Source organism: Hylobates moloch, unplaced genomic scaffold, assembly GCF_009828535.3.
Source record: "Hylobates moloch isolate HMO894 unplaced genomic scaffold, HMol_V3 SCAFFOLD_21, whole genome shotgun sequence".
NCBI lineage: Eukaryota > Metazoa > Chordata > Mammalia > Primates > Hylobatidae > Hylobates > Hylobates moloch.
Window position 1 is genome coordinate 47499722 of NW_026652296.1, and position 21654 is coordinate 47521375.

A 21654-nucleotide genomic window follows, 5' to 3' on the forward strand; every position below is an offset into this window, starting at 1 on the left:
AGAACAAAAATAAATGCTGTATTTGAATAATGTTTTTATCATTAGAGCCCAGGTGATAAATCATCAGCCCACCATCATCTCTCAAGCCTTTGGATAAAGTGGCTCCTTGATTACATCAGGTTAAGTCCTTGGGGTAGTGCTGGGGAAGGGGTAAGTGTGACTTATTACTGATCCTCTGTCATCTCGGCCATGTATGCTATAGGCTGCCAATCCCTCTATTAATGAATGAAAACTGACGACAACGGTAAGATTTCAGCTATGCATCTTTCCGTTTGCAGAGCGACAGAAGCTCCAGACTCAGAGGAGGCTGCACGATAGGTCAAATGAACCTTGTTACAGATGGGCAACACAAGAAGGAACAGGGTCAGTTCAGACAGTGCCAGGGCAGAGCCAAGAAGCATGAATTTGGCAGCTAATTCTGCCACTTGACAGGCAACTGTTCTCTTTGGCCCTAATTTTTCTCACTCGTAACTTAAGGAAGCAAGTACAACAATGCTCACAAGACTATAAATCTGTAAGTAAAGACTAGATACTTATTTGTACAATCCTCTTTCTTTAAATCATCTTACAATTTTTCAGGATCCAGATGAAGGCTCCCCTAGGTAAGTGTAGTTCTAGATTCACAGAACATACCTCTAACTCCTCTAGCTTCCCCCATTCATCGAAACTAGTTTTGATGTTAGTCTATATATATATAAAAGAACCACCTCACAAATTCCCACAAAGGAGGCAAGTTGAAGCTCTCTTTTGAGGAAATTGCTTCTCCAGCATCCCTTTCAAGTAATAGAGTTTATTTTTGCATATCTAACCTCTCTCAGAGTTTGGTCTGTGTCCTTCTTACTCCTTGAAGCCTCTTCCAGGCCATTACTTCCCCACCCTATTAAACACCTTCACCCTGCTGAGGCCCCACACCAGAAGGCTGTAATCTCCTCCTAACTCCTGCTTGCTGTCTGCATCAGGCTAGTCACTCCCCTCATTCACTGAAAGGTTTGGCACTTGGCTCAGTTTTCCTCTACACTCCCAGTACTGCCACCATCCTGGGTAACTTCATGTTAATAATCAGCAAGTTAATATTTTAAAATCTCATCTCTAATCAACCACTCCATCACACCACCTCTGCCTTGATATCTGAGACACGTCCCAGACCGTTATCACTTGTAACTGCTTTACTTCCAAAATCAACAAACATCTCATTTTCTGACCATACCCTCCTGTCCCTCCAGTGTGTTCAGGAACTTCAACCATGACCATTCCCTGACCGCACTGGAATCACCTGTGCACAGCTCCTCTTCTTCCTCCCAATTGATCAGCTCACTCTTTCTTGTTCCCACTTCCCTTTTCTTCCAGCTAAGATTCTTTAACCTATTATTTCAATTATACTCCTAGAATTATCTTTTACCTTTGTCTTTTTGTCATTTTTAACTAGCAAACCCCCAACCCAAACTAATTCAACTATCCGATTTTTGTGCCTGGTCCTGAGTTGCCACCTCCTGTTGATGGTCAGTTCACCTTCTCATTCCCTATAATGACTATTTCAAATGGTTCCATTCACTTCTCAAAACTCTGACCCTTTCATTCTTAGCATATATTGCTTCCAGTTTGATAAAAAAAAATAGACCCACAAGATGGGAACTTCTTGTTTTCAAACATAAACACCTACATCCTTTGGTGCTACCTCTTCTCCCTTCCTGCTATAACTTTGCCTCTCCCCTTACCAAGGTCAACCCCTCCACTGGCCTTTGTATTGCACCCTTCCCACCTTCTCAGACACCTGTCATCATCAATTATCTTTTCTCTCTCTTCTAGAGTCACCTCTTCTAGGAAAGCACTTAGATTCTTTTAGTCAGCAATTAAATAAATTCAAGTCTTAGAAAAAAAAAAACCTCATCTCAACTTCTATCCCTCTCTTCTCTTCTGACACCTGTAACCTTTCCATCCTTCACCTCTTCTTCACCACCAGATTTCTTGCAAGAACAGCACATTATCTGCTATCTCCAGTTCCTCACTTTCCACTTACTCCTCAACCTACTCCTCTTCTACTCTCCTCACTCCAACAAAAGAGCTCTCACCAGGGTCACCAATAACCTTCTTGTTCCTAAATCTAGTGGACTTCCTTTTCAGTTCATAGTTTGCTTTTAATGCTGCTAAGTGCTCCCTTTGTTTTGAAACATTCTTTCTTTCCTTTGGTTCAGGCAATTCTACACTTTTCTGGTGTTTTTCCGCAACACCTTGCTGGCTACTCCTTCTCAGTCTCCTTGTAGGCTCAGACGTCGTCTACCCACCTGCTAAAGCCTCAGTACCAAGCCACTTTGTCTGCTCACTCCATGTTCTCATCCTAGGCAAATGCTTTGAAGGCCACCTATTCACAACTGACTCTCAACTTTGTAACCAAGCCAGTAGCTTCCTCTGAGCTACCTACCCACATACTCAACTGCCTACTTGACATAACCTCTTAGGTATTTCAAAAGCACTTCAAACCCAATGTATCCAAATGTAAACTCAAGGGCTGTACCTACCCACACCTGGTATTCTTCTATTGTTTCCTCTATCAGTGAAGGACACCATCTCTCTATGTGAGCTAGAAACTCAACAATTAAGCTTCAAATGTCTTTCTCCTTCATCTGCCCACAGCCAATCCACCAGCAGGAACTGCAAAATTTACCTCCTAAACATCTCTGGGATGAATCTGCTTCTCTTCATCTCCATTGCCACCACCTTAGTACAAACTACCATCACCTCTCGGCAAGCTTTACTGAAATTAATCTCGTGACTAGTTTATCTGCCAATCTACTCTTTTCAAAATCCAAGTCTGATACTGTTACCTCTCTAAGATGCCTCAAGGGGCATTTTAAGATAAGGGCAAACAATTTTAACAAGGCCTATAAAGTACTTCTGCATTTGATCTGTGACTCACGTTGACCCACCAAGTTCATCACTTAACTCTCTCCTTCTTACTCCCTGAACACCAGCCAAAATGCTCTTCTTTCAGTTCTTGCTATGTTCATTCTCACAGGAGGGCCTTTGCATATGCTGTTCTCCTTGCCTCAGATTCACTTGCCTACTCTGTCTACCCAGTTAATTCATCTCCATTTTTTCTAGAGCACAGCTCAATTGCTACTTCCTCAGATAAGACTTCTTTTTGAGTCTCCCAGACTGGGACACTTCCTCCTGACAAAACTCTACTTCTAAACCAACCCAACTACCTTCCTTCTTGAGCCTGTATCTCAGCTGCCAAGTGTGGCTGAAGGAAGTCACCAATGTGTTCCATCATCCTCAAGTGCACTCTTCAAAACAAAGTCCCGCCATCTTTTTACAAACAGCCGTAGCACTATATGCCTCTACTTCATAGCACTGACCATAATTCTAATTTAACACTTATCTCTGTGACAGCTGCCTGGTGCCTGCCTCCTCCATTTTATATCAGAAGCTCCATGAAGACAGTCTGCTTTCTCCTCAACAATGGATCCCTAGTGCTTTGCCCAGTGCCTGCCAAAGAGCTGGCTCTCAAAATGTTTCTCTCAAATGGAGTCTAAAAATTCTTTTTTTTTGGCCTACTTTTCCCAATGGAGTCTAAAAATTCTTTAAAGTGCCTTACCTTGTAAATCTTCCATCAATTCAAACATTCCAGGATAGTTAACTTGAATTTCATCAGTGTCCTATTTAAAAAGAAAAAGAAATATTCATTTGACATTCATGATACAAAATTCCAGATTTAAAAAGAGGCCGCAGAGATTACCCAGACCAATCTCCCATGCTAAGCAAAAAATATTTACAATATTCTTCACAGATGTCATCTGGCTTATGTTTGATTTATGAAAGTCTCTAATTGCTGATTAAATATCCTCCATTGTGAGAGAAATCATCCTAAAACTCCATCACTGGTTCTAGTTCTCTCCTTGGGAACCACACAGAATAAGAGTATTCTGTACCCTACAAACCATCGCCCTCTCCTCCAAGTCTTTGAAAACCTTCAGGACACAAAAATCTGTAGATCCTTACATGTTCTGACTACATGTCCCTGGAGAGTGTCAATATCAATCTTTCTTACAATGGGGCACCAAGAATCAAAATATTTCATTCTACATCTAGTAATGCAGCCAATAGGCTTGTTTAGGAAATGAGCACATTGCTGATACATGTGGAGTTTGTTTCTCAAATGAACAATTGGGTAATGACTTCCTCTTCTTTTTGAAGCCTGATACAGGACTTTACTGCTGGTACAGTGGCAGAGACCACTGATGCTCTCCAAATATCCAGGTGCTCCTTGACACTTCCCAATCTCAAACACATATTTCTTTTGCCCAAAGAAAGGAGGGGCAAGATGGTTAAGAGTCAGAGCCTTTTCCAGGCCATCTCTTTTGCTGTGGTGATCTTATAGAAAACAGGGCCAGATGGCACAGCTACAAGACGGAGATGGGCTGTCCCACCAGCATGCAGCTGTGATGTGATAAAATTTTATTGTGTTAGGCACTAAAAATAGGGGTTTGTTCTTATTGCAAACTAGCCTAAAATAAATCATTTTTTTTTTTTTTTAGATGGATTCTTGCTGTGTTGCCCAGGCTGGATGGAGTGCAGTGGCGTACTCTCCGCTCGTTGCAGCCTCCGTGTCCTGGGCTCAAGCGATTCTTGTGCCTCAGCCTCCCGAGTGGCTGGGATTACAGGCGCCCGCCACCGCACCCAGCTAACTTTTTTTTGTATTTTTAGTAGAGACGGGCTTTCACCGTGTTAGCCAGGCTGGTCTCGATCTCCTGACCTCGTGATCCACCAGCCTCAGCCTCTCAAAGTGCTGGGATTCCAAGCGTGGGCCATGGCGCCTGGCTGGAAACTAGCCTAAAATAAATCTAAATATCATTAATAGAGGACTGGTTAAACAAATTAAAGAATATGTATTCTATAAAATACTGTACATTTCTCAAAAAATAAGGTAGATACGTGTCTGTAGGAAAAAAATCTCCAAGATATGTTATTGACTGGAAAAAAAAAGCAAAAGAGTGCATGTAATATTATATAAGTAAGTTTAAATGACATAAGTGTATTCTATGGGTCTATGAAAAAAAATGGAACTGAAACAATGTCTAAGACACAGCTAACAAATCTTTGGGGAAAGGGACCAGGGTTTGAGAAGTTAGGAGGAGGGACAGGCACGATGGCTCATGCCTATAATCCCAGCACTTTGGGAGGCCGAGGCAGGCAGATCATGAGGTCAGGAGATCGAGACCATTCTGGCTAACATGGTGAAACGCCACCCCTACTAAAAATACAAAAAATTAGCCAGGAGGTGGTTGGCGCCTGCAGTCCCAGCTACTCGGGAACCTGACGCAGCATAATCGCTTGAACCCAGGAGGCAGAGGTTGCAGTGAGCCGAGATCATGACACGGCACTCCAACCTGGGCAAAAGAGTGAGACTCCATCTCAAAAAAAAAAAAAAAAAAAATAGCTGGGTGTGATGGCACATGCCTCTGGTCCCAGCTATTTCGGAGGCAAAGGCATGAGAATCCCTTGAACCTGGGAGGCAGAGGTTGCAGTAAGCAGAGATCTCGCCACTGCACTCTAGCCTGGGCAACAGAGGGAGAAATCAGGAGGAGGAGACTTCGTTTCACTTTACACCCCACTGTATCATTCTCTCTATATATACATTATTCTTCTTTTGAAAAAACATACACGTGTATCAGGTTCTGTATGCTTTTTAATGAGACCTCTAGGTAGTGAGACCATGAACATTCATCATCCATATACTTTTCCATATTAACAAGCTATTTTTAAGAGGAGATCCTAAGATTAAAAACAAAATTCTTTCCAGGCTGTTATCTAGCCATTAAGCAATATCCTTTGAAAAGAATTCTTCAGTGAAACCAACTAAAAGCACTATCTCCACCTCAATCAAAAGAATGCCACAACAGCTTTGTTGAAGGCCTTATTTAAATTAAAAGGGGACCATATCTGCACCATTTTTTTTTTTAATTTTTGAGACGGAGTCTGATTTTGCCACCCAGCGTCCAGGCTGGAGTGCAGTGGTGCGATCTCGGCTCACTGCAACCTCCGCCTCCCAGGTTCAAGCTATTCTACTGCCTCAGCCTCCCAAGTAGCTGGGACTACAGGCACGTGCCACCATGCCTAGCTAATTTTTTTGTATTTTCAGTAGAGATGGAGTTTCACTGTGTTAGTTAAGATGGTATCGATCTCCTGACCTCGTGATCTGCCTGCCTTGGCCTCCCAAAGTATTAGGATTAGAGGCGTGAGCCACCGTGCCAGGCCTTGCACCATTCTCTTAGAGTACCAGTCTGGTAGTTCAATTCTAAAAAGAAAATCAGCTTTATTTAGAATGCTCATTCTCTGAAAATAATTCATTAAGATGAAAATACAACATTAAGATGTAAATACACTATATGATACTAATTTGACTCGATTTCACTTTAAAAATAAAAATCCATTGTAGTGTAAAAGTAATATATCTAATGTATGCAACATAAACCTGTATAGCTGATTATACAAAAGCTTTTTGGATGGGAATTTTTAGAAAATGAACTAGAACACATATTGTTATTTTTTTTTGGAGACAGGATCCTGCTCTGTCACACAGGCTGGAGTGCAGTGGTGAGATCATGGTTCACGGCAACCTCAACGTCCCAGGCTCAATCCTTCCACCTCAGCCTCCCAAGTAGCTGGGACTACAGGCAGGCCCGGCTAATTTTTAAATTTTTTTTTGTAGAGATGGGGTCTCCCTATGTTGCCCAGGCTGGTCTTGAAATCCCAGGCTGAAGTGATTCTCCGACCTAGGCCTCCCAAAGTGCTGAGATTATGGGAGTGAACAACTGTGCCTGGCCAGGACACAATATTAACACAGCACTTCAGAAACAAAACTGTATACATGCCTCACAGGATAAATGTAATGATTCAAGAAGACATTCTTATAACTTTCTTATTAAATCAGCAACTCTCTAACTGTATAAACTAGATTCTACACCAATATTTTTATATTAAAGTATGAGTCATTAGGCTCATTTTTAGAGAATATGGATAGTATTCTGAATTATATTTCCCAATTAATAGAAATGTAGGCTTTTAAACATTTTAACATCAGGTTAAACATTTTTAGTAGAAATCTTTCTAAAACTCATTCTTTATAACCACAGAAAACCATGTGTAGTTCACATAATTTAACTTTCTTCTGGTGATTAGCAGAAATCCCATTTTTTTTTCCTAGTGGGCAATAACTTTTGAGTCCTATAATATTGCTGACTAACCTGTATGACCTCATATAAATTTTTTAACATCACCTCATGAAAATGTGCACCACATGTCTCCACACCATCCCAGCCCTACACCTCCTATACTTTTTAGAGGCTTTACATTCCCAGAGATTCTTTTTTCATCTCAATAATAGGTTGGTGACACAGCAATATAGGAGACGATTCTCAAGAGGGTAGACTGTAAAGGAAATTTTTTCCATATTATAAGTAAAATAAATATTATCGAAAAGGCTTTAAATCACTGGTTCCTAATCTATTTTTCGTTATATTAGCTCTCTCAAGATCTGATGAAAACCATGGGTACTTTATTCCATTTATGAACACCACCACCACCAATTTTGTGTACAACATCCCAGTGTTATTGAACTGTCTAAAGTTTACCAACAGGCCTGCTATAAACCCAAAAACACCACGCAGGGATTTCTGTTTTGTTCACTGCTATATTTGAAGCACCTAGTATAGTGCCGGACACATAGAAGGTACTCAGTAAATGTTTGTTGCAAGACTGAATACATAAATGAATTTGTATAGAAGGATATTCACTGCAGCACTGCTACTATTGGCAAAAAATCAGAACAAACCTAAAGGTCATTCACAGGTAAATAGTTAAGTAAAACTGGGGTACATTCATACTAGGAAATAATGTATGGAAATTAAGAAGGAGTGCAAATATATCCATACCAATTTAGAAAACTATTAACAGTATATTAGAAATACATATACTGTTAATAAAAAAAGTTTCAGAAATGTATGAATACATATGACTACATATAGTAAAGTAGTTCTTGTTAAAAAAAAAAAAAGTCTGGAAGGTTACACACTAAACTGATAATAGTAGCTACCTCTAGGACAGTAGTTCTCCAGCTGTGGTTTGGCGAGTCCTGGGGTCCCTAGGACTTTTTGGGGGTCCACAAAGCCAAAATTATTTTCATAATAATACTAAGATACTATTTGGCTTTTTACCTCTTATTCTACAATGGATTATTTTAGAGGCGATGTGACATGACACATGGTATAGCGAGAGACTTGAATGCAGAAACAGACATGAGAATCTAGCTCTGTTACTAAGGTGCACATTAACTGGCAAAAATGTGAAGCAATGTCATTCTTCCCTTTCAATTATTTTTGTTTTAGAAAATATGGCCAGGTGCAGCGGCTCACGCCTGTAATCCCAGCACTTTGGGAGGCTGAGGTGGGCGGATCACTTGAGGTCAAGAGTTTGAGACCAGACTGGCCAACATGGTGAAACCCCATCTCTAATAAAAACACAAAAATTAATGGGGCTTGGTGGCACGTGCCTGTAATCCCAGCTGCTCGGGAGGCTGAGGCAGGGGCATCACTTGAACCTGGGAGGCAGAGGTTGTGGTGGGCCAAGATTGCGCCATTGCACTCCAGCCTGGGTGGCAGAGTGAAACTGTCTCCAAAAAAAAAAATTAAAAGAAAATATAGTTATTTTTTATTAAAAAGGGTCATTTATGTTAACAAGTAATAGGTATATTATTGTTAGCTTTAAATGAATACTAAAATTCAGTTTTAATGTCTAATATAGTGAATACTGACAGATGTTAATTCACTATACAAAAGCCCTTTAAAAGTTTCTTAATAATTTTTCAGTGTGTAGTGGGGTCCTGAGACCAAAATTTTGAGAACTCTTACTCTCAAGAGAGAGCTAAGCATTTTTAGGACTAAGGGGGAATAATAGACTTTTGCTTTATCTGTATAGCTTAATAGTTACAACCAAAATACATTGGTGTTATACAATTACAAATATAAATACAATGATCCTTCAGTGTACAATTGCCTGTATTAATAGTGTTTATTTTCATTACAAAGTAGAGCACTCATGTGAAGCAGTTTTCCGCTTTCTAGCCGTGCAACCTCTCAGAATGCAGTTTCTATGGACTCAGGCCATTTAAAAGTTAACAAAAGGTCAACACTAGTCACAGGTGTGAAGCCTTTGGGGTTCTCTTCAGTTCCCAGCTTAGTCCTCCAGCCTGTTAATTCTTCCCTCCCTGGAGGCTCCTTTCCAACATCAGGGGCCCTGCTGGCCCATGCCCCTTGCTTCTATCAAAACAAGGAAGGATATGACACAATCTATTTTTGGTCGGTTGATTTCATGAATATATTCACACAAAATCATGCCAAACAGCTATTTTAGTGTTTAAGCTTATCATCTCTAATTATGTAGCGAGATGCTTTCTTCATCAAGAAATTCCACTAATCAGGTTTAGGGATGTTTAGGTTAGGCCTGAGGGGTTTGGAAATTCATAGTGAGTCTACTGGACTGATCTCTGAAGACAGTAATGACATCCTTTAGAAAAATTGTTAGTGGAGGGAGGAAGAAGAGGGCAATCATTCTCTCCAGATGGCTGTCTCTTGGAAGCCTAGTTCTAGCAAAACGCTAGGAGTAGAGTGATGGGGAAAGAGGAAGGCAGGAGCTAATGTAAGCTGAGCATCTACCATGGTCCTGGTACTTCACACCCTTTATCTCTTTAAATACTAATAGCCACCTGAGGTGAGTAACATTTGCTTTTTTTTTTTTTGAGACGGGAGTTTCACTCTTGTTGTCCAGGCTGGAGTGCAATGGTGGGATCTCAGCTCACTGCAACCTCCACCTCCCGGGTTCAAGCAATTCTCCTGCCTCAGCCTCCCGAGTAGCTGGGATTACAGGCATGCACCACCACGATTCGCTGATTTTTTGTATTTTTAATAGAGATGGGGTTTCACTATGTTGGCCAAGTTGGTTTCAAACTCCTGATCTCAGATGATCCACTTGCCTTGGCTTCCCAAAGTGCTGGGATTACAGGCGTGAGCCACTGCACCCAGCCACACATTTGCATTTTTAAAAGAAATAAATGCTCAAAAAGGTAAGTTACTCAAATTTCCCTATCTAGTAAAGAAATAGGGTAAGGATCCAAGTTACTCCTGTTGGAGAACAAAGTCCTGCTGTCCTACCCCGTCACTGTACCACGCTGACTTCATGCTTCTTACTCACTGACTGCCTACGGGTCTTCTTTCGAGATTTCTCTCGCCCTGATGGAGTACAGCACCCTGTCCCACCTTCTTTAGCCTTGATCTCACCCTAGGCCTCGAGAACACACATTCTGTCATTTCTGCTTCATATGGCACTGTTTGGGGGTAGTTACTGGTGGTAATATTACAGGTTCCCCTACTTATCCCCTTTTCTTCCTATCGTCTGGAATACTCTAAGGCCCTTTTTACACCTAATACTGGATTTGAAGATTCTAATGGAGTTGTATGTTTAGAAATTTGTCTTGTTAACTATGATACATTTTTTGAGCTACTTTTTTAGGTAACAAACAGTAAAAAATTATACATTCCTACCTTGTGTCAATTAAGATGTGTTATACAAACTAAACATTGTCAATCAGAGCTTTTCCCTTAAAAAAAAAAGAAAAAAAAGGGGAGAGAAAGAGTGCCATGAAACCATGAACACATACAGTTTTCTATCTTTAAAATGAAAAGAAGTTCTTTCTTGAACTGTGTAAGTAATGGGTTAATCAAACTTGATAGTTACCACAGTCAGAGTATTAAAGCCAGCTCTCCCAAGCAGATGTCCCAGGTCATTGACAGCAGTGAAAGGAGAAATGTGTGGAGAAAATCCTCCTTCCCTTTCCGTTTCCGCTAACTGTAAGGAACACCGAAGTTCATAGAGTGTGTCGCCTCCAAACATTGCACCGATAAACACTCCATCTGGTTTTAAAATATAATGAATCTGTAACAAATACAAGAAAACAAAATGATTCAAATTTTTACATATATAAATGTTAAAAAATAAATATATAGTGTCTAAATTAACATTTTATGACAACCATTCTTATTCTGCCAAATTAATAATCACATAATTTAACAAATAACATCTAATGCAACCAACTATCAGAAAATCATGATGCATAATATACTTGGAAAGATAACTACACATTCACTAATATTAATGCCTATAAAAATATGTTGTATGTTTTCAAGTTTTCAAATAGGTATACAACTTAGTTTTATAATCAGAAAAATGCTGAAAGAGAAAAAAAAATTTAATTGGGGTAGGCTGCAAAAATCACAAACCTCTGAAATGTCGTTTTCTAACAACTTTCATCAAGATAGGGAGTCTATTTCCTCTCCCCTTGAATCTTGGCTGGCCTTGTGACTCGCTTTGGCCAAAAGAATGCAGTGGAAGTGACAGTGTGCCAGTTCCAAGTCTGGGTCTCAAATGTGTTGCATGCTTCCACCTGCTCTCTTGGAGCCCAGCCCAGCCACGATATGTGAACAAGCCTGAGCTAGCCTAGTGGAGGAGGAGAGATGTAGAGCAGAGATCAGCCAGCTGTGTGCACCGAGGCCCTCCAAACCAGCTAGCTCCCAGACGATCTGGCAGCTGATCAGACGCATGGATGAGCCAAGCCAGACCCAGATTTCCTAACCAAATCCAGCCCCAACTGCCAACCCACAAAATCCTGGGCTACATAGTTGTTGTTTTAAGCCATCAAGTTGGGGTGCCTTATTATGCAGAAAAAGCTACAGAGAAATCATTATGATTCACAGCATTAACCTAGTAACATATTAGTTTTCTTTAAAGAGAAGTAATCAATTTATTTTCCAGCTTTAAAACAAAACCAATTTCTAATTAGTAACTTAAGGAAAATAATGGCCATAGAGAATTCCAGAATCACAGATTTTGCTCACTCTCAGACTACAAGCTGTAACTAGTGTGACTGACTATTCTCAGCAATGAGGACCATTACAGGAAAAGGTAGATTCTGAAGTAAACCAGAATCCAAATCAGAGTAGGCTCTTCTAATAAAAGTACTGTCTTAAATTTATATTTAATATATCATGAAGCAATTAAAAGCAGTATTAAGTAAATAATTTGTAAAAGCTTGGTTCCTTCCCTTCTTCACCTTTAGCGTTGCTTCCTCCTCTTGTCATCAAACTCTACTAAACCAAATACCTAAGACTTAGTCCTCAGAATTCTGCAGCCTCCCCTCTCCCTCAGACGGCTTATCAACTTCCATGATTTCACAATGACCACTTTCCAATCTCTAACTTCAGCTTGGCCATCTTCTCAGAAGTCTGAAGTCATCTTCAACTGCCTATTCCCTGGACATTTGTCTCTCAGCAACCTGCTCCCTCCAACCCCTACAAGGAAAACATCTATTTATCAAATCAGTTCCCCTTTCCAACTGCCATATTTCTATTGCCATTTTCTATTCCCTTTATCTGATCGTTAACATTCTTTCTCCTACTTTTACTAATCCAGACTCAAAAACTTGAAAGTGAGCTTTGCCTCCTCCCTTTGATCTTCAGATCTAATCAGTCACCAAACTGTTGATTCTTTCTTTGTAGAGTCCTAAATACTCTTCCTTTTAACTCCTACCATTACCACCTAGGTTTAGTTTATCTCATTCTTGGACCACTTAAACAGTCTCCCTTCAATTTAACCAACTGCTCCAGGCATCAGTTTCTTTTTTTTTTTGAGACAGAGCCTCACTCTGTCGCCTAGGTTGGAGTGCCATGGCATGATCTCAGCTCACTGCAACCTCCACCTCCCGTGTTCAAGAGAATCTCCTGCCTCAGCCTCTCAAGTAGCTGGGATTACAAGCACCTGCCACCACGCCTGGCTAATTTTCGTATTTTTAGTAGAGGTGGGGTTTCACCATGTTGGCCAGGCTGGTCTCGAACTCCTAACCTCAGGTGATCCAACCACCTTGGCCTCCCAAAGTACTGGGATTACAGGCATGAGCCACCATGCCCAGCCCAGGCATCAGTTTCTAATGAGCAAAATAAATATATCTCGCAGAGCTATTTAACACAAATATAAAACAGAGCATAGTAACTGGAAACCAGAAAATCATACGTGTTCAGATATGGCCATTATTATTTTGCCCACCAGCTTTGTAATGATGTCATTTTCCTCTTCAAAGTGCTCCAGTGGCTCTGAATTGCATAAACTCCAAATTCCTCAACCTGACACTCAAATCCTCCTAAATACTGTCCCAATACATCACACCTCACTTCCCAGCACTATACTAGTCCCCCAAACAGGTTTCCTTTTTGTTCCTTAACGCTGATGAGGCTCTTGTGCCTCTCCACCTATCCTATGATTCTGCCTTCTTAGAATGCCTTCCCAATCCAAACTTTACCTACCCTCTAAGGCCCTGCTCAAGTACTTTCCTCTTGAAGCTTTTCTAGGCTGTGTCAAGCCACAGCGATCTTGTTCTCTCCTTTGAACACATACTTTTTACCTGCCTCTCACCTGTCTATTGATAAGCGTCAATTGATAAAAATTTACCTAGCACTCTCTGAGTATAAGGCATGGAGAAAATACAAATAGAAATAAGTAGGTTCCTACTCGCAAAAAGTTTATAGGCAACTAAGGGTAAGAAGAAATCTACATAGAGAATGTCTTATGATTTCAATATTATTTTGCACAGTTCCTAAGCTTTTCATAAATATTTAAAACTTATCTCTACAATTAGATTTCCTAAATTCTCAGGGGAAGGAGAGTTGCCCAATGTACTACTAATATGCCAAATGGCACCAGATGATTTCACCGATTCCTTTCCTAACTGTCAGACCTACAAGTAAATAGTTTGTGAAAACAGAAACATCTGTAGGTTTCTAACGATAAAGAAAATAACACAAGATAGTTGAATGAACATAAGTTTTCTTACCTGCTCAAGTGCTCTAGGAAGGTCATTCACCCAATGCAAACTAAAATATGAAAATGCAGATTTGTTTTAGCTTAACTGGCACAATTAATTAGTAAAATTATCACCAGGTTCATGATAACCCATAAAAAGGTGTTAATTTTGAAGTTTAAAACTGCATATCCAAATCCACTGATTGTTTCCATACAGGTTTTAAAATTATAAATATTCCTAGGGGAAAACCTTCCTTGTGTCACACCAGAAAATTCCCCATGTCAATATATCACTTTGCTTAACTGAAAGAATCTGATATGATTATTTTCTAATTATTCATTACTGAATCACGTAAAAGTCATTCCTACTTAGGCATTTTATCTAAACTGTGCTATTCTGAGACCTTATTCGCAAATAGTAGTAAAAATGCTCAAAGAAGCCCATCGGTTAAATCAATTAAGCTACAGAAATATAGTATTATTCTAAGTCAGACTTTCTTAGAAAAAAAATTATCTGCAGATCTAAATTTTTTCAAGGCAAACAGTATAACTCATCAAAAGTTTGATTCTGTGAGTTTTCCAATAATATCCCATTTTTAAAAAAATCAATTTTTAAGACTTTATTTTTAATTATTTTTTGGAGCAGTTTTAGGTTTACAGCAAAATTAAGAGGAAAACCCGAGATTTTTTTTACATACTCCTATTCCCACACATGCACAGCCTCTCCCATTATCAATATCTCCAGAGCGTACATTTGTTACAACTGATGAACCTATATTGATACGTGATTATCCCCCAAGTCCATAGTTTACATTAAGGTTCACTCTTGGTGTTGTATATTCTAAGGGTTTGGACAAATGTATAATGTCATATATCCAATATTATAATAGTATCATAGAGTAGCTTTACTGCCCTAAAAATCCTCTGTGCTCCACCTATTCATCCTTCCCCCGCACAACCCCTGGCAATCATCAATCTTTTTCACTGTCTCCAGAGTTTGCTTTTTCCAGATTGTCACAGTTGGAATTATACACTATGTAGCCTTTTCAGATTAGCTTCTGTCATTCAGGAATACACACTTAAGTTTCCGCCATATATTTTAATGGCTTGACAGTTTCTTTTTAGTGCTGAATAATATTCTGTTGTTTGGATATAATAAAGTTTATCCATTCACCTACTGAAGGACATCTTGGCTGCTTCCAAATTTTGGCAATTATGAATAAAGCTACTATAAACATTTGTGTGCAGGTTTTCGCGTGGATGTAAGTTTCCATCTCCTTTGGGTAAACACCAAGGAGCATGCAATCGCTGGATCGTACGGTAAGAGTATGTTTAGTTTTGTAGGAAACAACCAAACTGTCTTGCAAAGTGCCTGTACCATTTTGCATTCCCACCAGTAATGAACTCCACATCCTTGCCAGCATTTAGTGTTGTCAGTGTCCTGGATTTTGGCCATTCTAGTAGGTATGTGGTACATCCATTTTTTTAAGGTGATAAAAACAAACAAAAACCAGAGCTGTATACACTGAAACTTAATCTCTCAAATTTTTCTTTTTTTGAGACAGAGTCTTGCTGTTGCCCAGGCTGGAGTGCAGTGGCGCGATCTTGGCTCACCGCAACCTCTGCCTCCCAAGTTCAATCAATTCTCGTGCCTCAGCCTCTCGAGCAGGTGGAATTACAGGCATGCGCCATGACACCCGGCTAATTTTTGTATTTTTAGTAAAGACAGGATTTCACCATGTAGCCCAGGTTGGTCTTGAACTCCTGGCCTCAAGTGATCTGCCTGCCTCAGCCTCCCAAAGTGCTGGGATTACAGGCGTGAGCCATCACGCCCGGCCCTTGAATTTTCTTTTGACTCTACTCTCACCTAGAGTGTAGTCATGCGTGACAGCGAAAGTCATATTCTCAGCCTCCTTAGAGTATGGTCACACTTTTTTGGTAGAACTGCCTCCCCTTATGCTGAGTTCCAGGACAGAATTGAATGTCCATTTCAAACCATACTGTGTTAAGCTCATACTTATCTTTCCTAATGCTTTTCGACAAGCATTAGATACTTTAAAAACTAAGGAGCTCATATTATAAACTCTATCATACTTATGGGAAAACAGAAAGCAACAGAATTAGTCACCTGCAAATAGCAAGCAGATGAGCTAACATAAAAACTCAGGTTCTGACTCCCTGCCCAGGGTTCTTTATAGACCAAGGCTCTGCGTATTTTTCATTTCATGACAGAATGTGAGTAGTTTTCTAACTTTGTTCAGCACATCTAAAAAACCAGGGAAGGAATTACACACTCATGAAAGAAAACATCAAGGGTGACCAGCTTTCCCAGAACATAAGACTTTCAGGCCAAAAGTGGCAAAGTCCTGGGCACACCTTGATGACTCGTCACCCTAAAAACAGCTATCAAAAGAGTTGAACTGGACGTGGAGAGCCTGTCGAACTTCTGAAAGAAAATCTATTTGACTATAAGACAGGAGAAATAAGATACCACAAAGATATTTTTTCTCTGTTAGACTGCGTTATTTGAGGACAGGATCCCTAATTCATTTTTGTATTCACCCAAAAATCTGGCTCAGTGTCTTGTATCCTATAACCTATTTGATATATACTTGCAATATATGTTTGTGCAACATATGTGAAGGAAGACAGTAGAAAACATAAAGGGAAAAGAGTAATCTTGAGAACTACATTCTGGTGCAGAATTATTATTATTTTGAGACAGGGTCTTGCTCTGTCACCCACATTAGAGTGCAGTGGCATGATCACGGCTCACTGCAGCCTCAACTTCCCAGGCTCAAGTGATCCTCCTGCCTCAGCCTCCCAAGTGGCTGGGACTACAGGCGTGTGCCACCTTGCCCAGCTAATTTTTTAATTTTTTGTAGAGGTGGCATTTCATTATGTTGCCCAGGCTGGTCTCGAACTCCTGGGTTCAAGCAATCCTCTTACTGCAGCCTCCCAAAGTGTTGGGATTACTGGCATGAGCCACTGTACCTGGCCAGAAGAATTAAGGCTAAAGGAAAACTAGCTGTCCTACATTTGCCAGAATGAGTTTATGATTGTTGGGAGCAGAAGTTTGAAAGAGTATATTCTACACTCTCTGGTGGAGATAATATGATATAGTGCCTCAACTTTTTCTTCCCCCCAACTTTCCACAACTTGCTAAACTCATCTGTGATAGAAGGGTGTTCTCCCCAATGTAACTTATTATTTTGGAATTGCTCTAACATTTGAATATACGAGCCAATATGCTCTTTCAAACTCCTGCTCCCAACAAGAGCAATTCCAAAATATTAAGATGCGTTGGGGAGAAAAACCTTCTATCACAGATGAACTTTAGGAAATTGTGGAAAGTTGAAAGAAAAAATAAAAAGAAGAAGTTGAGGCACTATATCATATTATCTCTACCAGAGAGCACAGAATATTTCTTTACTAGAGAAATCTCATAATTTATAAACCAAGATAACTGGTTTGTGGTTTTTAAAACAGTTATTAAGAATGTATTCCATTATCTATATGCTTTACCTTGTCATAGCAAAACACTTTTTTTTTTCTTTTTTGAGACAGAGTCTTGCTCAGTCACCCAGGCTGGAATGTGGTGGCACAATCTCGGCTCACCTCCGCCTCCCGGGTTCAAGCAAATCTCCTGCCTCAGCCTCCCAAGTAGCTGGGATTATGGGCGCATGCCACCACGCCCAGCTATCTTTTTTGTATTTTTAGCAGAGATGGGGTTTCAACATGTTGGCAAGGCTGGTTTCAAACTCCTGACCTCAAGTGATTCGCCCGCCTTGGCCTCCCAAAGTGCTAGGATTACAGGCGTGAGCCACCGCTCCTGGCCTCATAGCAAAACTTTATGGTATGAATGATCTATTTATAACATACGGTTTTTAAAAAGTGGACTACCAACCTTAAACTGCTAACCACCAGGTCAAATGTATTTTCTCTGAAGGGAAGGAATTCTTCATCAGCTAAAACGCTGACAGTAGGTATTTCTGTTTCTAAGGAATTTTTCTAATGGTAAGAAAACAAAAGATCAAAATCACATTTATGTAGAATCTCGATTACTAACACAATCACTGTTTGTTAAATTGAAGTCAATGTTACATTTACTTGGCAGTTTCTACCCTCCTTCCCAAAGGTGACACAGAGAAGGCACCCAAAAAGCATTTCTTAAATGACTTAACATCAGCCAGAAAAAATGGCTAACTAGTGGAAACAACATAAACAGGATACCAACCTCACACCAAAACAAATCTCAGAAAGCTGGCTGGGCGTGGTGGCTCATGCCTATAATCCCAGCACTTTGGGATGCCAAGGTGGGCAGGTCACTGAAAGTCAAGAGTTCGAGACCAGCCTGGCCAACATGGTGAAACCACGTCTCTACTAAAAATACAAAAATTAGCTGGACGTGGTGGCACGCACCTGTAATCTCAGCTACTCAGGAGGCTGAGGCAGAAGAATTGCTTGAACCCGGGAGGCGGAGGTTGCAGTGAGCTGAGATCACACCACTGCACTCCAGCCTGGACAACAGTGCAAGACTGTCTCAGAAAAAAAAAAAAAGGGCTGAAAGTTTTAGTGAAACAACCAAAGTACTAGATGAAAATATGGGTGGACTGGACATTTTACCCTTAGATGAAAAAGCCTAGATAAACATAACTCAAAAGCCAGAAACTGTAAAGGAAAAGACTGATATATTTGATGATAAACTAATTAAAAACTTCTATTAATACAAATCAATAAACAATATAAACAACTGAGGAAAATATTTACAACATATACAATGAAGGATTAATATCCCTAAAAACCAAGCTCTTACAAATCACCTAGAATAAAAACACATGATAGCTAAAGAGGACAAGGTGCAGGCATGTCACAAAATTATTTACAAAATTCACAAGAAATACCAATAGTCAAAAGATACCAGTAGCTGTCAGACCAACCCAGACGAAAAGGCTGGCCCAGTGTTGCCAAAGCAAAGTAGTAAAAAGTACCTTTGTCATTGTTCAGTCTTTCTAAAGGCAGTCTGAAGATGTATGTCAAAAAATTTTTAAATGAACATCAAAATGAATCCATAAATTCTGCTACCAGGAATTTATACCCAGGGAAAAAATAAATCAAACACACAATGTGGCTTCACATAAGGATTTTCACTGCAGTGTTGGTTATTGAGAAACTAGAAATGTAACTGCCCTTCAATAGAAAGTTTAGCTAAATAAACTATGGAGTATTCATATATTAGAATACCATGTAGCCATTTAAAAAGATGATATATGACACACACATGTATAAATTCACTTTAAAAAGATGATATATGACACACATATGTATAAATTCACTGACAAAAAAATGATGTGCTGCAGATAACATGGAATATTAGCATAGTAATGTTCATATACAGTTGTGTGTTTGGGAGGCGGGGACAGTTATATGTCTGCAAATGTGGAGACCAAGTGCCACCAATGGTTGCCTCTGAATGGTAGGACTAGGGATGATTTTTCCTTTGTCCTTGATATTTCCTGTATTAGTTCCTTTTCATGTGTCAGAAAAGAAAGCTAGTTTGAAGGAAATAAAAATAAAGAAATAAAATACGAGAAAACACATCACGAGATTAGAAACCGACAGTATTAAAAAGCTACCTACCAAAGCATTTTCTGCAATGTCGGCTTGGAAAAACTTTCCAATAGTTTCCTGCAATGGAATAACTAAAGCTGAAACAAACAAATCCAGCCACAAACAATCGCTGACATTTCTAAAGGTAAAGGTGTTAATTACATTTTAATTTTCAGCTTTGTAAAGGTATTTTTCTGCATAAAACCAGTACGGTACACAAATACTTTTAATAACACATATCCTTTGCTGTATTTAACCATATGTAATAAAATAGAGAACATGAGTATTCGTATTCAACATTCTAAATTTACTACCCTGGGTGAGGGCTTCCGTGTTAACTTTTCCATGGCATAACATGCTAAGACCAAATTTCCCCACTCCTGTGCCACAAAGGACCTGCAATGAGTTTACCGCCTTTTAGTTGTTCATCCAAAGAGTTTACAGAGTAAAGAAAGACTTACAGATACAGAGGATTAGGGGTGAGGTTTAAGTGGTTCCATTTTCCCTGTTTCACCTACCCTCTCTCCCTTCCAAAAGGAAAGGAGACTGTGCTATTTCTGCACCAGAAAAACACTTTCTTTCCCCCTCAGCCCTCTTTTCTGCAGGATCCTGCTCTCTCCATCTCCATCTCTATCAATCTTTAGTCTCTGTCTTCTGTGTCTCCTTCCTTCACCTTACAACAGGCACACGCTTTCCAATTACAAAAAATCTCCTCCCTCTAGGCACCTTCTGATTGTTTGGTTTATAATCCACAACTCTACTTCTTCCTAGATTCTTTCTCCCCATTCTGGGTATCTCTTCACTTTTACTGCTCTGCTAACACTATCTGCAGTCTGTGCTCACTGCTCTCAGTCCTGCTTCACCTGACCTCTTTGAAGCACAGCATTGTCAACGGCCTACTAGAAGCTTCTTCAGAACCTTCTACTCTGGCTGCCGTCCTCTATTATAGAAGCCAATCCTTTTTTACTTTACCCACACCCACTTCCCTGCCCGAAACTTGGAAAGATTTCATGCTACCAACATGATGTTGCTAAACACAGAGCTGGGAAGAGATGTGCTCAATGGCTCTCATGAGCCAGCTCCAGCACACTCCTGTGAGGGGTGAAGAATTAGATCGACAGGATTATCTATCCCTGTCTCCCACTTGAAAATTTGAACTAAGAGACTTCGAGATAACGGCAGAGGTCCCTGGAGTTGGAAGAACATTTAGACTTCAGGGTATAGGCAGTGGTATGCTGGCTCTTGGTCAGGGACTGCTTTGTAGCATTTGCCAACTTCCATGGTATAAATATTCCCACCAGGGCTGATGTCAAGCTATCAATATGATGTCACAGAATAGAGGTTGGGAAGATATGCTAACGATTGGCTGTCACAGGCTGGCCTAAGCTAGCTTCAGCTCACCATTGGCTGTAGCGTATTCATATGGGGTCACACACACTGATGAACACTACTACGGATAGACTACAGGGAGTAAAAAGAATGAAGGCAACCAGACAGCATTCATGTAATACCAGAGTGCATGCGAACAGGAGGAATGTTGTTATGGTGTTTCAAAGTTCTCATCTCTTATGAGGCCTGGCTCTATTTCTGGATCCCTGAGTTACATAAGAGCCTCTCTGTAACAAATGCCTCTGTGTTTAAACTGGCTTCAGTGCATTTTTGCTTTCAACAATCAAAAGATACCTTACTAAGACACTTTCCATCTTACTATTCCTGGCATCTTTATTGGTTCTTCCTCTTTCTCCCAACCCTAAGTACAATTGCAGAAGGTTCTTTTCTATATGCTTGCCTCAGAGAGTTTACCTATTTCTATGGCTTCAGTTGTCACTTCTGAAAGGGACTTCCAAGTAAGAACTACAGCCTCCTCTGACAGATTTACTTTGCCTCACTTAATCCTCTTACCAACCTTTTGAGATGGGCATTATTGATCATATTTTATAGAAACTGAGGTCTGGAGCAATTGATTGGCCCAAGGTCTGAGTATACACAGACAGTGTCAGAGCTGAAGTTTGAAGCCCTGACTTCAAGTCAATGCTCTTAACCTCAATACCCCAATTCCAGTTCCACATTTCCAACTACCTGCCAGCTATTTATACTAACATATTCCACTGCCATCTCAAACTCAGCATATCTAAAACAGGA

The 21654-nt window shown here is 40.0% G+C and overlaps 1 protein-coding gene across 10 annotated transcripts in view; it reads right to left on the bottom strand.

Moving 5' to 3' along the window:
- Positions 1-21654, bottom strand: part of NDUFAF5 (NADH:ubiquinone oxidoreductase complex assembly factor 5) — a 33889-nt gene that overhangs the window by 4740 nt on the left and 7495 nt on the right. For 5 of the 10 annotated variants that reach the window (XR_009211451.1, XR_009211449.1, XR_009211450.1 and 2 more), the window contains exons 4-8: positions 19543-19590; positions 17810-17913; positions 13934-13973; positions 10789-10986; positions 3596-3656 (exon numbers count right to left, since the gene is read on the bottom strand). Coding sequence is in view for 7 of the 10 variants with exons in the window: in XM_032142159.2 (XP_031998050.1) it covers positions 3596-3656; positions 10789-10986; positions 13934-13973; positions 17810-17913; positions 19543-19590 (451 nt within the window). In the remaining 3 variants the exon portion in view is untranslated. Of the gene's footprint in view, positions 1-3595; positions 3657-6194; positions 6296-9047; positions 9315-10595; positions 10652-10788; positions 10987-13933; positions 13974-17809; positions 17914-19542; positions 19591-21654 lie in introns of those variants that run through there. The other 5 variants (XM_058432838.1, XM_058432840.1, XM_058432841.1 and 2 more) reach the window with 5 other exon arrangements.